Raw genomic sequence first — 22943 nt, forward strand, 5'->3', positions numbered from 1 at the left:
AACTTATCCCACTACCCTTCACTACTGTTGTATTGTTAGGTACCAGTTCCAGTGTTGCAGAAACTGCTAATTTTCTTGTGCAAAATGTGCTTATATAGTAGCAATTGTTAAAGGGGTCATACAGGCCTACATGCACTTTTTTAAGCTGTTTGGACTGAACAGTGTGTTAGGAGAGTGCGTACACAACCACTCTACGATGATAAAGAGCCGCCCAGTGGTTTTCTTTTCGTTTATTACAATAACATACCCCTTCTGAAATCAGGCCAATCTCAAATGCCTTGCCGTGTGACGCCACACCGACAGAGGCCGCTCCTACACTAGTTGATTGACACTGGTGTTTTAGCAAAGACCCGCCCCGAGTGAGAAGAAGCTGTCGGCCATTGTTTTTCGCCGCTGGAGCAAAATGGCGCCTAAGCGAGTGTTGTGTACAGTTGTTAGGTGTAATAGCGAACACAGCAGTCGTCATTCACTACCTAGGGTTAGTGACCTAGGGTACCTACCTAGGGTTAGGTATCCTAGCCACTGAGGACGCAGTGGCTGAATTTAGTTTTTGAAGCTAACGTCCCCGCCGATTTACCTAAATGCATTCATGTTTGCGATAATCATTTTTCACCAGACTGCTTTATAAACGCGGGTCAATATAAAGCAGGTTTTACTAGGAAGCTGCTCCTGAAAATTGGATCTGTACTAACGCTTCGTGTTCCTGCTTCATCTTCACCAGGCTCAGTGAGTGTAATGCCTTTTACTATGACTCTTTGCAGAACGCCTTTTTTAATGATCACGATGAATGTGGAGTGTAAGTTAACTTAAACTCTCATAGAACATGGTTATGGCTTCTTCTCTGTGTAAATCCGTCTCTATATAATCCCTAATCGCCCGTTTATAATAAACAATGCATTAAGGTGATTGTCTAGTTGCAAACTGTGTACATAGTCGGAAAACTATATTATGCTTACCTTTGTTACGTTAGATGGTTTATAACGATGTCTGTCGAAGTCATGTAAACACATCAGTAATCACATCGCGTTCGTATCTCTCTCAGTAAGCATCTCCGGTTTTTGTTGTTGTTGCTCGCGGTAGTGTAACAGCCCATTAATTCATGCCCATGCAGTGATGAGAAAGACAAATCGAGTCGATGCATGTCCATTCTTTTAATTTCTGCGTTGTCAGGACTACACTTCCGTGGCTATACCCCACTTGTGTTGTGAAGACACGCCCCACGGAACTTGGGGGGGGGGGTAGGGGGGGATCGGGCTCAGCAGAGGTCATGAGCATTTAAATTAGCATGTACTGAAACAGGTTGCTGAGAACAGAGCTAGTTTTTACTAGGGATGCACCGAAATTTCGGCCGCCGAAAATTTTCGGCCGAAATAGCATTATCGGTTTCGGCCGAAACGTAAGAAAGCGCTGAAAATAAAAGCCGAAATTGTCGCCACGCCTCTCCCATCCTCCCGTCTCGTTCGCGCTGTCATTACGCATCAAACACGGAGTATGTCGGCGGTTTGGAAGCACTTGGAAGCAAGTTTTGTTATTGTTAAACAGCCTTATTACTGTTATTTATTATCAATAAAAGTTTGATTGCTTAATTAATTTGTAGTTTTTTTAATACAAACAAAAAGAAAATATTTTAAACATGTTTTTTAATGAAGCCATTTTCGGTTTCGGTATCGGTTTTCGGCCAAGTGCATCCAAAAATTTCGGTTTCGTTTTCGCCCCAGAATTTTCATTTCGGTGCATCCCTAGTTTTTACCAGGTAAAAGTAGTGTTTTTTTAACACAATCCTTTTGAATTTTTAATTAACGTATAATACAAACTTTTCATTAGGACCCTAAAGATCAAAGATAATCAAAGATTAACATTTAATGAAAAATGGGATGTGTAGGACCTTTAAAATATTTTTACTATACAGATCTCAAGTGATTCCTATAAAATTTGATGGTTCCATCAAATGTGTCTTGGCCAGCCAGAGATGAAGAAAAAAGTTTTTTGTGCAGTTTGCTCAATCTACAAAGAGTAGAAATAAAAATAAATAAATAAAACTGTCTGTGAAAAGACACAGTAGTTTGTATGAATTTTATTTCATTTATTTATTTTCAAATTTGTTAAATGTGAATATGTAAATAACTTGTAATTAAAATGTATGTGTATTTAACTGCACATGTACTTGACATTTTTTAATTTTTTTTTTTGGGGGGGGGGGGGGGGGGGGGGGGTAATTGATAATTGTCCTCATAACATAACAGTGGCAATTCCAGTCATCAGAATGTGTATCTGTTGCTATAATAAACATACTGTAGACAAAACAGTATCTGACCATGAAAATTATTCAAAGATTCTCCTTGCATTCCAAACGGCCTGAAGTACCCTGCGAAGTCTACTACACAGGGTGTTCAGCCATGTTAAGTGTTATTCCAAACCGCAGTGAGCAAAAATGTTCAGTCCAAGGGGAACTGCCAACGTTGTAGGGAACGAGTGAACAACAGGTGTTCACTTCACCAAAAGAGGGTATAAAAATTCCCAGAAGTCATTCTGGAGCGTGAAAAAAGGTCGAAAAAAGATTTATTTATTTATTATCATTATTATCGAGGACAACATCATATTGAAAGGACACAAAAAATTACATTTTAATTTAATTAGGATGTCCTTACTATTATATAGGCTAATAATCGGGAAAAAAATCTCTGTAGTTTAATCTTTACTCAGTTATTATAATTAATCAATAATTTATTCACAAGTTATAAACGTTTCAATTGTATGTTTTATAATGATATCATTAAATATTAAATATTTAATGTCCATACTGTAAAATATCCACAGCAGCAACGATAGGTATCCGAGGTGCTTATGTTACCATGGTAACGCACGGAGGGAGTGACGTCTGCGCTGGTGTCTTCTCATGGTGTTCCGAAAGGTGGAGTTTTGTCGAGAGAAGTTCCCTTTACCGACATTCTCTGCAAACGGAGAAAGGAGCAGGGAGCACCCTGTGAAGTACACTTCGAAATGGAACGCGGCCAGCGTTTCACTGCGCGATTAGGCACGGTTACAGTTTTTGGCCACGTGATGGCAGTGTTGGGAAAGGGGACTGATTATGTCAAGTGGCTTGGTATGCTTTATATTGCAAATTCGGGTCAAAGGCGTATAAGCAGGGCCGGTGTTTGGTGTTATGCTCTATATTTTTTATAAAAAAAACATGTATATTTTTATATAGCTTATTTTATAATAAAATCGTTTTATGTAATTTTTCATTATAAACAATAATTATTTTGTGTAATTTGTGATAAATAAAAGTGTTAGTTTACATTACATGACAAACCCCTGCAAAATAAATGTGCCATAAAATAAACATTATATGACAATTTGTATTAATGGTCTCGACAGCTGTCACGTGCCTAGGGTTAATTATAATAGTAATAACATATTTGATAATAATAAACCTATGAATTTATGTCCTAATATAATATTGGAAAGAGATTATTGTGTGTGTGTGTTTAATCCGTGGCAGGAGGGCATTTTAGAGCATAACACCGGCCCAAGCTATTATGGGGCCCTAAGCAGAATTTTATTTGGGGGCCCCTCTGTGCCGCAATACAATTAACAATACTATTGTCAATGCTTGATTATTCGCACAGTATAAATCTATCAGTTGGTTGTGCCCTCCATATCTTTGGATATCTCCAAAATATTTTACCTGTGCTCCTAGGGAACTTTCACAAGAGTATAATTGATGGAACAGAATGCTATTTTAACAGCATAATACACAGCAGCAAGACATCTGTACAACATCTCTCAATTTGTAACTAGCTAATTGAGGCACAATGATATTGAAATATATAAAAGGCCTTTGAAGAACATTGAATTCAAAAAGGCCTGGATAGACACCTATGAAGCCATCCAAATGATTTTTATTTGACTTGGAGCGACATGTTCCCCTTACTCATATGCTAAGGAACTCTTATTGCCTCAGCATAGACTTTTTTTTTTCTTTTTTTTTTTACACAAAAAAAAAACGTTCATCTTTGCTAGTTTTTAAAAATGGTTATGATATTGGAACATAAAAAAATCAGTAAGATACTGACAATCACCAGGTATTTTATTGACCCTTAAGCAAAATAGAACATGTATTTTCTTGTTTTATGCAGATCAATGTTTTAACTTTAATTAATTTTAAAACAATAAAGGTTTTTTTTAAGTAATGTTTGTGTGTCTTAATTGTTGAGGTATTGTTAGGATAACTAATTTAATAGAAAAACAATCACCTGAACCAATGGACTAAAATGGGAGACAGCTTACCTTTTTGAGTAGATGAACAGTTCAGTTTGACTTGAACACTCTCATATGTGTATGCATGGTTCAAGTCAAACCGAGACTGTGTGTTCCCTTTATTTTTTTTGAGCAGTATATAATTCATTGGGCCCACAACCAATACTACTTAAGCTGACTTAAATATTTGAATTACAAGTTAAGGATTTTAAAACTAAACAGCAATGTAAAATATTTTGTTCGGCCAGCACATTCCTCTAAAAGCTGAGTAAATTTAAAAAGCTGTCCAACTTGTTAATAAACTTTTTTATGTTGAGACGGCTTTTTTTTTTTTTTACAGTGTACATGATGTCCTCTTGTAAATCTGATACGTTGTAAATGAAAAAAGAAAAATATGACAATTAAAATTATTTGCTATTATTAGCATTATTCTCAAATGCAAAATCATCCTTTTAGATTTTAAATGGAGGTATGATGTCATGTGTGTGTGTGCACAGATGGGACCATTCTTTTTGTGTGTCTACATACAGTTTTATGCATATTTTATTTTGTTTAAAAAAGTAATATTTTTTTATTTTAATTTTGGTTCATTTGCTATTCAGTTTTAGTTTTATTTTATAAAACACAAACCTCAATGTAAAAATCATCTGAACTTGGAGAATATGGAAATGACTGTAAATAGAAATGACTGTAAAAAGAAGGCCTTCCTGATGCAACATTTCCATTTTATCCAAGCTTGGGACCAATACTGCATTTAGTGGCTGGGGTTTGGGCGTTGGTAAACTCTTGCTAATGTAAACTCATGTCGAGTTGTATGGTCATAACATCATAGACTTTTTTCAGATCTATGATCAGCAGCAGGCAGTCAGCAGCTGGACACAGCTGTACATAAGAGGATAGATGATGTGGGAGGAAGAAAGTGGCAGGACCGTACCACAGATCCTTTGAGAAGATTTTGTTTAATTCTACAAATAATTCATGTTTTCCCATGTGATTCTTTATTTTCATTCATTTTCACCTGACTCTTTAGAGTTCATTTACCTTCACATCATTCCTTACATGACTAGTTTTTTCATATGATACTTTAAGTAATTAATGTTTCACATGTAATTCTTCAATCTCATTCATTTTTTGGGAATTATGAACAGTTTCAAATACCAGTCAATGTTGGCACAAAACCTTTAGGTTTCCACAAGAAAGTTAAAGATGAAAAAGAACAGCATTTTTCAGCATGATTAATTAAACAGCAATGATTTTCTTAAATAAAACAAAATATTTTATTAATGTTATAATTCTTTCCTCAGGAATCACCAACAGGGAGGAGTGTGTTTGAATGACGACGACAGAAGTATGTCTTAGTGTAAACAAGGTGTAAGATACTCAACCTAACAAAATTTTATTTCTATTATTATTGTATTAATAAGTTAGGCAGAGAGTTTTGCAGGACAGAAAGGCAGGAGGACATATATGTGGGCTTCAACGTGAAAAAAAAAAATATCACTGATTACAATAAAGCTAATCAGATTATGTTTAGCTTTAACCTTATATAACTTTTTTAACCTTTAATATGCATAAGCTAGAAAAATAAATAAATAAATAATAAGATGAGGTGAAGTTATAATGAGCTTTATCTTAGCACAGTGTTCTATGGAACATTTTAGTAAATAAATAAACAATATCGCTGTATAGGTTTGCCTAATACATTAAATATATTTGATGAAGTCTGTAATATTTAAATGATTATTATATTTATAAAAGAAACAGTGCCTGTAGTTTTAAAAGCCAAAATTCTGTCCACCATTAAACTTCAAACGACACGACTACGGATCCCAGAATGCATCGGGGACGACCCCGCGCACAAGATTTGCTTCCGGGTGTTTCTCGGTCTTTTTCCTGTGCCTAAAAAACTGAGGAGTTAGGCTAACTTAGCCCTCCGATTCAATCTAACGCCATCGACCCTGAAAGGCGCGATATAGGTTCACCGAAATGACCGAGCAGATGACTCTTAGAGGGACCCTGAAGGGCCACAGTGGTTGGGTGACCCAAATCGCCACAACTCCTCAGTTTCCAGACATGATTCTGTCCGCATCCAGAGGTGAGGAGCGCCTGCGCCATGACTGTGTGTTTGTGCCGGCTTTGCTAGGTGGCACAGCTCAGTGCTCTGGTTAATAACTTACACATATAACCAGAGAAACACAAATATTACGGCTTATTACTGTTTAATTTATTGTTGGCAGCAAGAAGTAGCTAGTTCTAAAAGTTAATATTATTTATGTGAAAGATAATACTCTTAATAGCTGTCAAGTTCATGGTGCAATAATATTCCTTAAATTATTTCACAATTAAAAATAGTCTTATTTTACTGTTATGCTTTTTCTATAACCATAAATCATCCTTTTAATAAAGAAATGAATGAATACTGAGCACTATTATTCCACCACATGTGACTGGACTGTCAAATAACCATGTATGAAAACACTTCTTAAATTGTCCTGATGTTCTCCTGCAGATAAGTCCATCATCATGTGGAAGCTCACCCGTGATGAGACCAACTATGGCGTGCCCCAGCGCGCTCTGCGTGGTCACTCGCACTTCGTCAGTGATGTGGTCATCTCATCGGACGGCCAGTTTGCCCTGTCCGGGTCGTGGGACAGCACTCTTCGTCTCTGGGATCTTACCACGTGAGTTTGAAAGAGGAGTTTTATTTGTGCCGGGCTTTATTTGGGTCCGACTTGTAGCTTCCCATTAGTTATTTTACCTGAAATTTGGTAAAGTAGCCAAGATGGGGCTTTTTTAGGGTGTTTTCACGTGGTGCTTCATTCTCAGGCATGATGTCTAATACAGTAGGTGGCAGTAAGACGTGAGGATAAGAATGAGACAGTTATGTTTATTATTGATATTTTGGGGAAAATGTCAAGAGTAACGCTCTTGCGTGCCTTCCTACTTTATCTGCTATGGATCTGTAGGTCAGAGGATGAAAATGGTGCTTGCTACACGCACACCGATTTCAGTGGAAACAGACGGCACTGATGACGTCACGTCTAAACAGGGATCTACTTTCGTTCTCAGGTACGATTGGCTTCCACATTTGATTCGATTTGCGATCAAGGATTGGACACGCTTCACGAGTGCAGAACAATTGTGTTATCACTAATCAGAGTGAACCAGACTTTGGGGTCAAGTGTTCTTGGAAATAGTCCCATGGCCCTAATGTGAAAACACCTTTAATTTACCCCGGAAGCTAGATCTTTTACAGAGAAATCTTGTTGGTTAAAAGTTAGCACATCTCTCGGTAGGACTTTTTCCAAATTGAGTATATCTACAACACTGTGAGGCAGGTGCATGACTTAATAAGCTTCTGTGATGAAGGAGTGATGGAATAAATTTCCAGGACCCCAATTTTATTTATTTTATTTTTTTTAATTGTCTAAACGAGTTTCCGAGTCTGCTGGATTAAGTGGCTTTGTGAATGATACAACGTATTTGGGCACAGATTGAAGCTGATAAGGAAGTAGTTGTACCTGAGAATTAAGTAGATAGCTGTTCAGATTCGATGTCCATCTCCTTCAGAATCTCAGTGTCCGTGAAGCACATGTCAGTCTCATCCTCTGACCAGTCATAGCTGATAGTTTTCCTGAAATATCCACAATACTAGTCGCGGCATTAAAGTTAACTTACTCTTGAGTGTAATTATGCAAACGTTCTCGGGAACAGAGCATAAAAATCAATGTAATCGTCGGTCAGTGTGGAGGGGAAGCAGTAGACATGGTACAACTCAGTCATGCCTAATGCATATAACGCTAGTCCGTCATTCCATAGAATCTGTCAGTGTCCTGTTTTTCACTCCTGTATCCTTTTTTTTTTTTTTTTTTTTTTTTTTAGTGGAACCACTACCCGCCGATTTGTCGGCCACACCAAGGATGTCCTGAGCGTTGCTTTCTCTGCTGATAACCGCCAGATCGTGTCTGGCGCCCGGGACAAAACCATCAAGCTGTGGAACACTCTGGGTGTCTGCAAATACACCATCCAGGTGAGTCTGGCTGATTGTATCTATAATCCGTCACAAGTAAAGAATTAGGTCAGATGGTGTAGATTTAAATTTTTGGTCTTTGAACCATCACATGTACACATCTTTAAATACTCTTGTGTTAACTGACATGCTCTTGAAGTCTTGCCCCCTTCCAGTTGCATGCTGTGTGTATGGTTATGGAGAGGACGGGTGCATGCCTGAAGTTCACTTTGACTAAGCCTTAAATATGTGCATGTTCGTGTGTGTTCACAGGATGAAAGCCACAGCGAGTGGGTGTCCTGTGTGCGCTTTTCGCCCAACAGCAGCAACCCCATCATTGTCTCCTGCGGCTGGGACAAACTGGTTAAGGTGAGCTCATGGATACGCTGACTTAAGATTTTGTTTATTTTGCACAAATAGGCTTTGTGGTTCCAATCATCAATTGGAAATTTATTGACACTTCATGCAGCTTTAATATATTTTGGAAAAGGCTGTATCAGTATTGTTGGCATCTGACCTTTTCCCCTACCTTTATAACACTCCAACCATCCCCAGGTGTGGAACCTGGCCAACTGCAAGCTGAAGACCAACCACATTGGTCACACTGGATTCCTCAATACAGTCACCGTTTCCCCTGATGGGTCCCTCTGCGCTTCTGGTGGAAAGGTAACACCTTTGTTTAACTCTAAATAAGAGCTGATATATTCATGTTAAAGCTATGTAATCCTAAGCACTAAGTCTGATTTGTCTAACAGTTAAGGATACTCAGCAGGTCATTGCAGGCTGGCAGCTTTGTTTTTTGTTTTTTATTTGGTAATGTCAGTTCAGATTAATACAATTATATATTTGCCCTGATAGTTTGTCTTGTTCTTTTGTTGCAGGACGGGCAGGCCATGCTGTGGGATCTGAATGAAGGGAAGCACCTGTACACTCTGGATGGTGGCGACACCATCAACGCTCTCTGCTTTAGCCCTAACAGATACTGGCTCTGCGCAGCCACCGGCCCTTCCATCAAGATCTGGGTATTGCCACTTTTCGACTTTTTCAGTGAATAGGTTTTAAAATTTTATACAAAGGACTTGTCATAAATTGGGCCACGGGGGCCACTCAGGACCTCTGGAGGCTGTGCAGCTAGGATTACTTATTCGCTTGGTGCATCTCAGGGATGCTTGATTAGATCTGGGCCTGGCTTGTTTGTAGGACGGCTCTGCGTTCTTGGACTCAATGCGTGCTGTGCATCATGTGCAACGCTCTGTGATGCACTGGTGCTTTTCTATCATGGCCGGCATTTACTTTTTCAAGTTTATGCTATGATCAAAATGTTATCAGCTGAATGGACTATGTTTATACATTTGGAATCATCTATTACTTTTTGCATAAAAAAAAAAATACAAATATTTGGAATCATGGATTACATAAATTACATTTTAAATGAATGAGTTTAATAAGTTCTTAAGGTTATGATCAGGGCACAGATGGAAGGAAACACTTCTGGTAGAGACCTCTGTCTGCCGGACAGTATTAGGGCTACCCTCCCCCCGTTGCTTTGAGTTGCTTGTTATTTGTTGAGAATTGTTCCAAAGTGTCTCTCTGGCTCTGTTCCTGATCTCTGTTGATGTCCCTGCATTCTTTGCAGGATCTGGAGGGCAAAATCATTGTTGATGAGCTGAGACAGGAGGTGATCAGCACCAGCAGCAAGGCCGAGCCACCGCAGTGCACTTCCCTTGCCTGGTCTGCTGATGGACAGGTAAGAGAGCAGACTCTTCTTCTGGTTTATCCCTGTGTGTGGGAGAGCCTCAAGTTTGTTTGTTTTTTGATTCATTTATTTTTTTATTTAATGTGCTGTTAAATGTGAAGTGTAAATGCAGCAGCCAGGTGAGCTCTTGCGCACTTGTATTAAGCATAATGTTTCATATTTGTTCTTTCTCAGACTCTGTTTGCTGGCTACACTGACAACCTCATCAGAGTGTGGCAGGTTACCATTGGAACCAGATAGACACCTTAATTCCAAGAACAAAATGCTAAGAATGGAACTTGGATAAAAATAAATAAAATAATAAAAATCGGATCTGGTATCTTTAGTGTGTTTTTTATATATATATTTTGTTCTAAGTAATATCAAGTGGTTAAAGTTAAACTGTTACCTCGTGCTTGTGCACTCTGGCTGTGGCTTTATTGTTTACGTTTATTGGTCATCAGACGGCTGAAGTTTGTTTGACGGGTGAAATTTATATCTCTTTACTTGACCTGGATTACAAACTTATCTTACAGTTTCCAGAACTTCCTGTTCCTATTCTTGTTTCAGTTTCGCACAAGGTGTCTGTTGTATGATGCGGAGATGTAACTGCTGGTTAGGAATTGGCCAAGTTAAAATTGGGATGTAAGGTAATAAACAATACTATGTATAGAAAAATAGCAATGTGTTAAAACTATTTTGTCCTAAAAAGCGACACCAATTTCATGTCCTGTTAACACATCGTGTGGGTTTATTTTGTGTTGATATTAACAAAATAAGGGTCTTCTATTTCAATAGATTAAATTTGTTTTTTAAAAGTCTCACGGTCTAGTCTAGTAGATTATATTCCAATTTGTCATTGTGCTAAATATATGTACAAACCCTGTGAAATGCAGGTTAGCATCTATCCAGAAGTGGGTAAGTGATAAATTGAATGGTGCAGAGATATGTTGTGGTTAAAGCAATAGTGGTTTGAAGACCGTGCAGTAGTGTAGTGGTTAATAAACTGTAATAGGAAGCTATCTTCGTTTGTGTTGGTGGTGAGGCACCTGTAGCACCTACCACCATGGGGGGAGGGGGTAAACGTCCAAGATTTTAGCTGTCATGTCTTGGAGATGTCCTCCAAGGTGGACAGTGGAGAGTGCCAATGATCTGTTGAATGCTTTTCACCCTGATGAAATCAGAAGCGTTTGTCAAGGTGCTCTTACTGTTTAAGTGATAATTTTTTTTTACAAGAATCTTAAAGCAGAGGTGTGCACTTTTATGGAAATGCAGGACCCGTTGCGCCCTCTTTTAAACCAGAAAAGTGGAGTAAAGGGACCAACTGAGGTTCTTGGATATGTGAATTCTTAGCAACTTATAGCTGGGGACATGTTCACAGCAGCTCTGTCGATGTAAATCGGGAGTATGTGTCTGTCTAAAATCCACGACGACCTCTTATGTCTTCATACTGTCTTCACACATGTCGCTAGGTGCTGGATCTGCTTATAGACCGTTTTATCGTTACCATTGATCAGGCTGTGATGTCATCTGTAAACTTTATACTGTTTGAGGCATAATCAGGTACGCTTTAGTGATTGAGCAGGGGGCATACGCATCCCTGAAGAACTCCCAATACCGAGGGTGAAACTGGAAGGGGTGAGGTCCTCCAGTTACAGATTAGTGTGCTGATGCCAAGCTGTTTCAGCTTCAAGGCTAGCATGGAATGGATGTCTGTGTTAAAAACTAAGCTAAAATACCATAGACATTATGAAAACATGTTTCCCCCCTGGAACGACAGTTACATATGTATTTTGGAGTTACTGTGGTTAGAGATTTTTGTGTGTACATTTTCACCCCATCTAACACTATTGTTGCGACAGCTGGTCAAATCAAACAAGTGTCCCCATGTTAAATAAAGGTTGATATAAATTGTAAGTTCTGGCAAATTGATGCAGTTCAAAAGAAACAAAATGCTTTAATATGTTTTCTTACATACCAGCTTTGGATTAACATCCTACCATCTAGGTATCGATTACTTTCATACTTGATTTTATAATAAACATGACGGTTCACAAAAATGTAATGCGATGTTTCCCCTTATCAAAAAGATTCTAAATATAAATATTTTTCAGTGCCCTAAACATAAACACCTACTTTTACTGGTAAACTAGTGTGATCTGACCAGCATTTGCATCTTACATGACTAGCAGTTATATTTTATGATGCAATAACTCCTTCCTGTGACCTGGTCAATACCAACTGATTTTTCTTCAAACAGTTCCAATGGTATTTTTTTTGCTTGTTAAACTATTCTAACAGTGGTTTTAAAATAATAAAAAGCTAGTTGTTTGTCAGAAAAAAAAAATCATTTTTTGTGCAACGAATCTGTATGATTTTAGTTGTTTTCTAGCTAGAAGAGCAATTGCGAACAGTAATGAATGCCATCTCACACACAAAAACAGAATTAAAGATTAAAATATCAGTGTGTCCTAAAATTATACAAAGATTGGGCTGTGTTTTTAACTTTAATATTTCGTGTCACCTTACAATTTTCAATTCCCTAATTAAGCTATGGGAAGGCGGTACAGCGGTGCAGTGGTTAACACTGTCGCTCACACATGCACCTCCAGGGTCTGGGTTCGATTCCCAGCCAGGTGTTCATGGAGTTTGCATGTTCTCCCAGTGCTTGGTGCGGTTACTCCGGTTTACTCCCACAGTCCAAAGACCTGCAGATTAGGTTCATTGGGTTGCCTGTAGTGTGTCTATATTATTAGATAAACATAACCAGATTCAAGCTGGCAGGTTAGATAAGAAATTGTTCTCTTGACTTAAATATTAAACAATATAAAATATTTGTTATATAATTATTTTACAGAGTATGTTTATTTGATATATAACTGGATAAATACGTCCTTGTATTTATTTAGGAAAAGATAGATAAAAATGTTTATATAAATATTTAGGTGAATGATTATGTTTTAAATTTTATCATTTCATCTTACGAGAGATTTTTTTGTTTACTCGTTTGTGTCTAATGTTGATGTATTGTAATTTTACGTACTATAGCATAAACATAATTGTGGTGCTTGGGAAAATAATTTATTAGTGCGTTATGTGATATATTGTAAATTATTAGCTAGTTTCAATTATGGTAAATATATTGTAAATACATAACATAAACAAAACATAATTTTGCCAGAGACTGGACCATTTTGTGCAGTGCGCGAGCCCTCGGTTTGAACTGGCGTAAAAACTGCGCATGAGGAACGTAGCGGATGACGCGGCAGCGGCGCTGGCCAACTGGAGGACGCCGTCAACGTTCTGTTTGTTCTGGTTGCCCAATAGAAAAATGTTTTATTCAAGCGAGTCTGCTTCCGGCAATATAAAAGCTGCCACGAGTCGGCGATGTGAGCGAGAGGCGGCCATTTTTGATCAGTGGTTACTGGCGCAAGCTGTTGGAACAGTAAGCCGGTATATATGTTTTTATGTCTTGTTTATAGTGGTTTACAATTTCTTTCGTCATACTGCATGAATATACATTTTTAAAAAAGTGTATAGATTTTAGTGTGTTTAAGGGTGCAAATGTAAGCATCTCAGCTGTTAGCATGTAGCCGCGTATGATATTTACGTGCGCCATTGTACGTGTGCTAGTTAAGAGATTACAATTATGACAATGTTTTTGTTTAAGTGAAAATGTCTTCGTATTTTTTTGCGATTACTCGGTACCTAAAATGTGTCTGATATGCATTAAACGGTTAGTCGGTAAATGTTATAATTTAGATCAGCTGTGACGCGCCGTGATGACGACATTGTAAGGTCTTTTGGCAAAATTTCGTGAATCTTGTTTTCCAACAGGAGGCTGAAAAGATTAAGATAAGCCGCGATGGCCGAGGACAGCGAGCAGCAGTTTATGGAGACCTCGGAGAACGGAAACGGAGAGGAGGCGCTTAACGGAGCGGCGAGCGAGGACGTGCAGTTCGATGAGGGAGGAGAAGCCGCTCAGGACGAGGGGCAGAACGGAGCGGGGGATGGAAGACAGATCGAAGCCAGCAAGGGAGAGGAGGACGCCGGGTGAGACGAAGCGCTCGAGCCGCTTCTCTAATTGTGTGCTTTTGTTCAGTCGCGATTTACGTGTGTCTGCGCGCGCGCGCTGTGTGTGTGTGGTGTGGGGCGAGGGAGGGGCCCGGGATGTCCGCCTGTCTGTGTCTCAGCATCCGCTCTTGATGCTGTGGATTCGAGTCCTCAGTGGAGCCGACTCTCTCAATACGTGTGATGAAACACTTGCTCTGTTTTTCCCCACAATAATTCTTATCCTATTAAATTTGAGAACCTGTTATGTTCAGCATTGCCAGCTTTCTCTCAAGTAATGTCTTCTGTAATGTTGTGAACTTCCTTTTTGTTCCCTTAAATTTTGTATATTTGCTAAATTGCATGGGTATTACATGCAGGAACTGTAGTCGAAAATAAATATGTACTAAAATTTCCGTGATTGTTTTTAAAATACATTTGTGTAGTGCATTTAATACCTAACAGTCAGTGTTGCTGCTTGGCAGTGTTCAGTCCTTATATGGTTCTGGGGTACTAGCCGTCCCTAAGATTGTTCATTTGTTATGATATATCGGCCATGACGTTTGTGCCAGAGGGCAGCAAGGAGGAATGGGGTTGTCAATATATCGTGTGCTGTGCTACGCGGCAGCAGTGAGTCTTCTTGGGAAGGACCACCCCACAAGCTGGTTCAGGTCACGTACAGGAGACAAGCAGTCATACTAGCAGCTTATAAGTAATGTTTGGATTTGGGTGACCGCTTTTAAAGTCACTCCCTAGAATCTCATGATTGTACACAACAAAATCCCATCATTTTCAAGTGATGCTACTTAATTTTTTGACTGCTGTCCAGCAAGAAATGGTGGTGTTTTTGCACCACTTTTCGATAATGAGGCTATTTAACCCAGAGACGGACCATTTACATCGATCCGCCATAGCATTGTTGTCGTGGACGGCCTAGGCTTATTGATGCATGTGATTTTCTCTTTTCCTCTATTAATGTGTATGGCTAGGTAAGTACGTCACTTACCTGAGTGGGGAAATGAGGACACAATGATGCACTATGGGAAGAAAGCAAGCTGGCACAGGCAGTGTAATGCTTTGGGCAATGTTCTGTTGGGAACTGCCATTTATGTGGATTTTACTTCATGTTCCACCTACCTAACATTGTGTGCTGACCAAGTAAACGCCTTCATGGAAAGTGTTTCCTGATGACAATGACCAACAAAAACAATAAGTTTGAATTGGCGTTCAGTTTCTCCAGATCTCAAGCCAATCGAACATCTGTGGAATGTGTGGACTAACAGGTCAGATCCATGGAGGCCTCACTTTGCAATGTACAGGACTTAAAGGATCTGTTACTGACTGCTTGGTGACCCACTACAGCACATCGTCAGAGATCTAGTGGAGTTAATGTCTCGCCGGGTAAGGGCTGATTTGGCTGCAAAATGGGACCTACTCAATATTAGGCAGGTGGTCATAATGAAATGGCTAATTTGTTTATATGCTGGCAACCCAGCTTCTAGATTGTCAGGAGCAGCAATAACTACTGCAGCTTGTTACGTTTTTCTTGCATATGGAGTTACATGTTTGTTAAAGGCTTTGAAAAGCTTTTGTTTAAGGATAACCAAATAAAAAATTTTAAGTTTGTCCTGGAAAATTATTGCAATCTAACGTATATATTTTTCTATTGCAGTAAAATGTTTGTTGGCGGTCTCAGCTGGGACACGAGTAAAACGGATCTTAAGGACTACTTCTCAAAGTTTGGTGAGGTCATGGACTGTACCATCAAAATGGACTCTAACACGGGCAGGTCACGTGGTTTCGGGTTCATCCTCTTTAAAGAGGCAGCAAGTGTGGAAAAGGTAAATTATTACATCTGTAATAGAGTATTCTTCACTAAGTGTAGTTTCTTGCAGGTGTGACACAAAGATGCTCATTCCAAAAGCTTTTTATGATTTTATAATAATTTGTCAGTACCAAAAATTGTTTATAAACATGGTTTTATAAAAATCCTGTTTTTAGAATGGAAGAGAAGGTGTAAGAAAATAAATACTAATACCACCTGTTGGTTGCTAATATTGTAACAGTTTCCAAAATTGAATATCACTAGCCATATATTTAATTTAAAAAAATAAAATAAAATTGTTAAATTTAAACTTGATGGATCTTTGTACACGGTACACCCCTCTTTCCCCCATCTGTTTCCCCATAAGAACAGGGATGGTCCACTAGTATTTGGGATATTTTCTGAAAAGGTGTCAAAGACACAACTCGGTTTTGTAACTTTAGGCATGTACACTAGCGTAGCTGGTTCCTGCTTACACCGGTCAAGCCAGTGGACAATTTTTAATTGAACTGCCGTGTGTTTGAGGCAAACCAAAGGCGAATAGATTCTACGTGTTTTCTTTTGCCAGAGGTTATCTGAAGTATTTTCTTGTGCATAAATTTTTTTTAATTGGAAGACATTGTGTGTGTGTGTATGGGCATTTTGGACCGGAAAAGTGTTGGTATGTGGCAGAGGAACAGTTCAAGGCATATTAAGACAAGCTCAGGGAAGGGGGAAAGCATTAGTCGTTTTTAGAAAGGGTTGGACTGGGAAATGAGCTTTAAGATGAGAAGGGAGAGAAGTATTTGGAGGTAACCTAAAGAAGTACGACCATGCCTTTGGAGACAGATTAATTTTGATTATTCTTCTGCCTAAGCAAGTCCCATCATTCAAGATTAAATTTTATTTTGGACAGTAAAAGCTGATAATTAGGTCTTCACATACTTGTGTTGCCCAGATCCTCAAATATAATTTTTTTTAGTACTACTTTGAAGGGGATTTTTCAGTTGAAACAGAAATCTGTACTATTGTGTAATATTGTTTTGATCTGTGAAATATCTGGCTACAAGATTATTCTACGAAAAAATGAAATGATGCCAAAGTTTTCCAGTAAGTCCACAAGTTTTGGTAAACTATGAAGAGGATCTGTAAACTATCCTATGTTGTCAGCAAAAGGGGGAAACTTTGCCATGGCTGTTTTCTTGCATCAAGAGAAAATGGCAATATTAAAGGTAGATCTCATGGGGCTTGGAAACACAGAGGGTGACAAAGGGTGCGCGTCTTATACCCCGCTGAATCTCTAAGAAAGGACATAAGTAGTCATTTGTCCAAATGGCAGCCAGTGGGGGTGAGCGTAGAACTTTTATCCATGTATATAAATTTAAGATCAAATCCAAATTAAGAGTATAAAAAAAATCCACTAGCCATATACATGGCCATGTTTTATATATAAAAAAATTATATAAAATTCTTAGCACTAAGACCTTTTGAAGGATTATTTATTTTGTGCCTTGTAACTTAGATTTTTGTTGCTGCAATTCACATGCATGTATAAAGGAAGAGAACAAGGGGAGTTATTGGTTTAGAGTTGTGTAGTAAAATATAAGCATCCGGATCATGTGTTTGAGCATTCAGCAGTTTTGCTTTGTTTTGCATTTTTAACTTGACAAGCCTTTAGATTGTAGTAATTGGTGAAAGTTTAATGCCTGTCAAAAGGTGGCTTTTCTGCCTTTTATTGAGCTCTTTCCTAAAGTGTAATTGGCTAAGTTTAGAAATAAACTAGAGGGATTAAAAAGGATTATTTATTTTGTGCCTTGTAGGTGTTGCAGCAAAAGGAACACAGATTAGATGGAAGACAGATTGATCCTAAAAAAGCAATGGCGATGAAGAAGGACCCTGTTAAAAAAATATTTGTTGGTGGACTCAACCCAGAGACCACAGAAGAAAAAATCCGGGAATATTTTGGTGCATTTGGCGAGGTAAGGCCTTCCCAGTTTAATTTTGACTACAACTGTTTGATTACTTTTAATTTAAATTTTTATTTAATATAGATTGAATCTATCGAACTTCCCACGGATCCAAAAACAAGCAAACGGAGGGGTTTCGTCTTCATTACTTATGCAGAGGAGTCAACAGTAAAGAACATCCTAGAAAAGAAATACCATACTGTCAATGGGAGCAAGGTAATAAAACCAAAGGAAGTGCTTTTTGAGGTTTGTAGTGAGAATCATTTGTTTATCTAGTTTGTTACATCTATGGAGCACCTATACACTCGGTGTAAAGTTTAATTAGCTCCAAACTGTTTTGGGTAATTGGGTTATTTTCTACCTCAGTGTGAAATTAAAGTTGCCCAGCCTAAGGAGGTTTACCAGCAACAGCAGCAGTATGGTGGACGTGGAGGCGGCTACGGGGGTCGTGGCAGGGGTCGTGGCGGTAAGTCAGATCTACTCATCAAATTATTTTGTACGTTATTTTTTGAGTTGGCTGTAGTAAGGAGGTTGGGGCGGGGGGGCGGGGGGCAGATTCCAACTCCTACACTTGGCAACTAAAGGAGTTGTACTGCAGGGATTAGTCACTTGTGTCTGTATGATTAAGGCTTGTGCAGTTTGTGTTCTTTGTGGTGCACTGTAAACATGCATGCCTTTTTAAGGTGACCTTCTAGAAATTACCATGTCCCTGTGCTTTATTTCCTTTTCAGGCCAACAACAAAATTGGAACCAGGGATACAGCAACTACTGGAACCAGGGCTACGGCAATCAGGGCTACGGCTATGGCGGACAACAAGGCTATGGCAACTACGGGGGTTATGGCAACTATGACTACTCTTCCGGCTACTACGGCTATGGTGGTGGATATGACTACAGTAAGTGCACTGGCTGCCTGCTTCCGCTTGCCTGATCACCATGGTTCACTTACCTTTGCACAGAGGTGCTCAGATCCTCTCTCTCGTCTTTCAGACCAGGGCAATACGAGCTATGGGAAAACTCCAAGACGTGGAGGCCACCAGAGTAGCTACAAGCCATACTGATCACGTGTAGTGCAGGTATGCGTTTTCCTTTTTTAAATAAAAAGAGAAAAAAAGACGGATAAACTTAGGTTTTTTGTTTTTTTTAAAGTAGCTTTATTTCGAACTAAAAAAAAAAATTGCCGACGGCACAATCTTATTCACCGCATTATAGACGTCTCTAGCAACAAACCGCCATAGATTAGAAGAGCTACAGGAAACCACTGAATCTTAAAATTTCATAAAATATGCATCTGAACTACACTACTTGATCAATAAGGGTTGAGGTGGTGGTGATGGTGGTGGACTGCTTAGTTTGCATGTTGAACAAAAAATATTCTACAGTAAATTGCTGTTCTGCTTTGCATAACGCTTGTTGCTTTTCTCTGCTGAAAATTTATAAACTCTTATTTAGCTTGTCACTGCTTAATTCTTTAGCAGCATGTCCTTACTCTGGTTACCTATTTTGTTTTGGACTTGGTCATTTTCTGTACTTTTTTTTTTTTTTTTTTTTCTCTCCCCCCCCCCCCCCCCCCCCCTCTCTTCAGGCCCTAAGTATTCTCAATCCAAGAATGCATAACAGCAAGCAGCAGGAGGTCATACAAGATGGGACACTTTCCTTTTTGGTATGATGGGACTCGTGCTCCATTTGTACAGGACAGCAGAGAAATGGGGACGCTGTCTCGTTCCAAACTTTTTATTTCTTTTATTTTCTTTGTTCACATTTCCAATTGTGGAAGTGTAATTTTTACTGTACTTTTTGGTACCTTTTTGAATATCCTGTATTGTATTTTAAATGTCAACTGAATTTAGTGTATAAGGATTGTGAGCTCCCAGAGCTTTTGAAATAAAATGTTTGAGTAATTATTTTTATTTTTCCCTTGTTTTTTTCCAAGATTAGATTTTTGTTGCTGCAATTCACATGCACGTATTAAGGAAAAGAACAAGGGGAGTGATTGGTTTAGAGTTGTGTAGTAAAATATAAGCATCTGTGTATTTGAGCATTCGGCAGTTTTGCTTTGTTTTGCATTTTTAACTTGACAAGCCTTTAGATCGTAGTAATTGGTGAAAGTTTAATGCCTGTCAAAAGGTGGCTTTTCTGCCTTTTATTGAGCTCTTTCCTACAGTGTAATTGGCCAAGTTTAGAAATAAACCTTTTCTTTTAATATTTATCTTCTTGTCCTATATTTTTTGTAATGCTAGTGTTAAACTTTTTTTTTTTTTGTAATTATTGCCTTTAAGGACACTAAGCCCACTCTCACATAAGACTGCTTGTATCCAGTTAGCCTGACATTGTTTTTTTTTTTTTTTTGTTTTTTTTTTGTTTAAATTGTACAATGTCTCCCTTGTCACATGTTTATGATCAGCATGAGCTGGACCGACCTGAACCGCTGATGCGTTAAAATGTGAACGGGCAAAGGGAGGCTGCAAAAATATTTAATACTGTAGGCATGGTATGTGTACTTAGTGTTAAAGTATTTTGTGATTTGAACACACTTCAGCAGGGTGCTCTTGTGGATCTGTGTGTAATTCAAGTTTCCTGAAAACTGGATAACAAAAGTTTGCTGCCTTTAAAATTAACACATATTGACACCACCTTTTGACTTGAATGATCAAAGGCGTTTTAACCTTTTTGGGGAAGAGTTACATGGATGTCAGGGTGGCTGCTGTTTCCATGGAAACGGTCCTTACCACCCCAACTCTTGTCTCTAGTCACTTCTGTTGACTAATCAAGTATTGAGCCTATAGATTTGTAACATTAACGTTTGTAGGTGGTGTTAAGTATGTGCAGTAGCCTTACTATTTTGGGGGGTGAAAAAAAAAATCAATACATATGTAACTGCTCTATACTAAACAAATCAGATATTCTGCCTATAGAATGACCCAAATGTCTGTATCCTTGGACATTATTTTCTTTATATGAAATTAGAATTTGAACCCAAAATGAATTTGAAACTAGCAATAGTGGATGCCACCAATTATTGTACTAAAGGAGAAAATTATCTGTTACACCAGTTCTAATGCATCAAGAAACCTTAATTTCCTTTTATTCAGCATGTACATAAGTGGCTGGAAATCAAAAGCTATAAATTTTAACATTTGCTGTAGGGGGTGTGTATATGAGGTAAACAATAAGGATGCAGACAATAGGTTTAGATGGAAGCAGATGATTTACTGTGGTCAGCCCGTGAAAGGGAACACTGAAAAGACAAGAACTGTCATGCCCTTTTGTTTAAGACTCATCCTAAAAGACTTTATCCCCCGCTCCTGTCATTCTATACGTAATCCCCCACAATTGCAAAGTATAAACAAGTGTTTATATTTTTTATTATTTCTTTAAAAACCTAAATATTCCGTTCACATAAATACATTAGACCCTTTATGACACAATTGAGCTCTGGTGCATCCTACCCAATCAGTGGTCCTTGACATGCTTCTACAACTTGACTGTCCACTTGTGCTTAACTTACTTCATGGGACTAGATTAGAAAACCAAATCCATGAGGTTTAGAGAATTATCAGATGTCACAGATGGGGAATGATGCAAGAAATATTCTGGAGCATTGAAAGCAGCCAAGAGCATGGTAGCCAGATCTGGTCTCCCAACTAGACGAAGTAATTGAGGATGAAGAGCCTTGTTCAGAGATATCACCAAGAACCTAAAGGTCACTATAAATGAGATCCCTAGTGGAAATGCAGCACTAAACCAATCGGGCCTATAAGGCACAGTGGCTGAACTGAAGCCATCCCTTACTAAAAGCCACATGGGAGCAAAAAAGCACCTGAACGACACTTATGATGAGAAAATCTGTTGTATTGATTATTTGCAGTCAGGAAAACTGCACATCATATTAAAACCATCCATACAGTCAAACAGTGTATGACTGTGAATGTGACAAAATTTGAATTTAAACCATGGTGGTGGTAGCATCATGCTGTAGAGATGTTTTACTGTGACTGGGTGATTAGAGTGAAAACCTTCCCCAGTGTGCTCAGGATCTCAGACTGTGATGAAGGTTTACAGTTCAACAATACCATGACCCAAAGCATAACACCAAGGAAACGCAGGAGGGGCTTCAAAAAAACTGAAACTCCTGGAGTGGCCCAGCCAGAGTCTGGACCTGCACTAACAGAGCGACCTCTGGAGAGACATGAAAATTGCTGTGCACTAACCCTGCCTGTTAAGACTGGTCGAACCTGAATGAATCTGCCAAAAGGAATGGAAGAAACCTCCAAAAGAAAGGTGTGCCGTGCTTGTAGGAAATTTAAGGCTGTCATTTACTGGCAAAGGGGCTTCGACCAAGTACCAAGTGATGGGTCAGAATACTTATGTAAATTGGATATGAGCGTGAAAGCTAAAAAGCAGAAAACCTTACGTTTATAATAAAGATTTTGCGTTGCGACTGTACACACACACACTATCTGGTCTCATTGACCTTATTATTATGAAGAAAAAAACTAATTAGAATAAATTGTCAAGGAGCGGTAGATAATAGTAATCTTACCTGTGGCAATGTCGCTGTCGCTACCATATTACCAAATGGATTATTACGTTATTAGGACATTTTATAGTGTCCATGTGATATTTTCCGTTGTACACCTTGGACACTTAGTAAATGCCTACATGACATGGATATCCTAAAAATGCTCCTCAAATATATATATATTATTTTTTTAGGCAACTATGCACCGTGCTTGGCAGGCAAGTTTCCGTAGTGTAGTGGTTATCACGTTCGCCTCACACGCGAAAGGTCCCCGGTTCGAAACCGGGCGGAAACAGGTTTTGTTTATTTTTATATTATCGTGATAGTTATACACTAATTAATATTATAATAGTTATTAGTGTGAATTATCAAAATCGTATATAACTTAGTTATGACTAAAATACGACAAGACAAGTCAACTGATATTAGCTTACATGCTACCCTAAAACACTGCAGGTACCAGAGGTGTTATTATTTACCCACAGTCTGTACTGTAACTAGATGAATTCCAATCTAAGTTGCATTCACTACTGATGTCACTTTCTAACAAAAGATAGATAGATAGATTGATAGATTGATTGATTGATTGATTAATT

The 22943-nt window shown here is 38.5% G+C and overlaps 2 protein-coding genes and 1 non-coding gene across 5 annotated transcripts; all 3 read left to right on the plus strand.

Annotated features, from left to right (window-relative positions):
- The first annotated feature begins 6133 nt into the window (after nucleotides 1-6133).
- LOC128508023 (receptor of activated protein C kinase 1-like) lies at nucleotides 6134-10337 on the plus strand. Its single transcript, XM_053479217.1, has 8 exons — nucleotides 6134-6355; nucleotides 6770-6941; nucleotides 8143-8290; nucleotides 8543-8638; nucleotides 8825-8935; nucleotides 9151-9291; nucleotides 9906-10016; nucleotides 10200-10337. Exons 1-8 carry the CDS (start codon nucleotides 6247-6249, stop codon nucleotides 10263-10265), a joined length of 954 nt encoding a protein of 317 aa, XP_053335192.1. The 5' UTR covers nucleotides 6134-6246; the 3' UTR covers nucleotides 10266-10337.
- Nucleotides 10338-13371: 3034 nt separating this feature from the next.
- On the plus strand, nucleotides 13372-20034 carry LOC128507837 (heterogeneous nuclear ribonucleoprotein A/B-like). 3 transcript variants are annotated; one of them, XM_053478963.1, is made up of 9 exons: nucleotides 13372-13457; nucleotides 13842-14057; nucleotides 15727-15895; nucleotides 17679-17837; nucleotides 17910-18041; nucleotides 18192-18291; nucleotides 18557-18721; nucleotides 18816-18901; nucleotides 19411-20034. In XM_053478963.1, the coding sequence occupies exons 2-8, from the start codon at nucleotides 13870-13872 to the stop codon at nucleotides 18884-18886; spliced, it is 984 nt and encodes a 327-aa protein (XP_053334938.1). In that variant the 5' UTR covers nucleotides 13372-13457; nucleotides 13842-13869; the 3' UTR covers nucleotides 18887-18901; nucleotides 19411-20034. The 3 variants fall into 3 exon arrangements, with proteins under 3 accessions (XP_053334938.1, XP_053334939.1, XP_053334937.1); XM_053478962.1 differs by having other exon boundaries at nucleotides 13403-13449; XM_053478964.1 differs by lacking the exon at nucleotides 18816-18901 and having other exon boundaries at nucleotides 13401-13449.
- A 2535-nt stretch (nucleotides 20035-22569) lies between these two features.
- Nucleotides 22570-22642, plus strand: trnav-cac (transfer RNA valine (anticodon CAC)). The gene has a single exon. It is a non-coding gene; the product is annotated as a tRNA-Val (tRNA).
- Nucleotides 22643-22943: the final 301 nt, after the last annotated feature.

The sequence above is a fragment of the Clarias gariepinus genome, chromosome 19, assembly GCF_024256425.1.
Source record: "Clarias gariepinus isolate MV-2021 ecotype Netherlands chromosome 19, CGAR_prim_01v2, whole genome shotgun sequence".
Classification (NCBI taxonomy): domain Eukaryota; kingdom Metazoa; phylum Chordata; class Actinopteri; order Siluriformes; family Clariidae; genus Clarias; species Clarias gariepinus.

Bases quoted from the DNA above. Each gene is read 5' to 3' on its own strand.
- LOC128508023 (XM_053479217.1), top strand. From the start codon at position 6,247: ATGACCGAGCAGATGACTCTTAGAGGGACCCTGAAGGGCCACAGTGGT. The intron at 6,356-6,769 runs GTGAGGAGCGCC...GTTCTCCTGCAG, and splicing joins GATTCTGTCCGCATCCAGAG to ATAAGTCCATCATCATGTGG. The intron at 6,942-8,142 runs GTGAGTTTGAAA...TTTTTTTTTTAG, and splicing joins CGTCTCTGGGATCTTACCAC to TGGAACCACTACCCGCCGAT.
- LOC128507837 (XM_053478963.1), top strand. From the start codon at position 13,870: ATGGCCGAGGACAGCGAGCAGCAGTTTATGGAGACCTCGGAGAACGGA. The intron at 14,058-15,726 runs GTGAGACGAAGC...TTTCTATTGCAG, and splicing joins AAGGGAGAGGAGGACGCCGG to TAAAATGTTTGTTGGCGGTC. The intron at 18,042-18,191 runs GTAATAAAACCA...TTTCTACCTCAG, and splicing joins ATACTGTCAATGGGAGCAAG to TGTGAAATTAAAGTTGCCCA.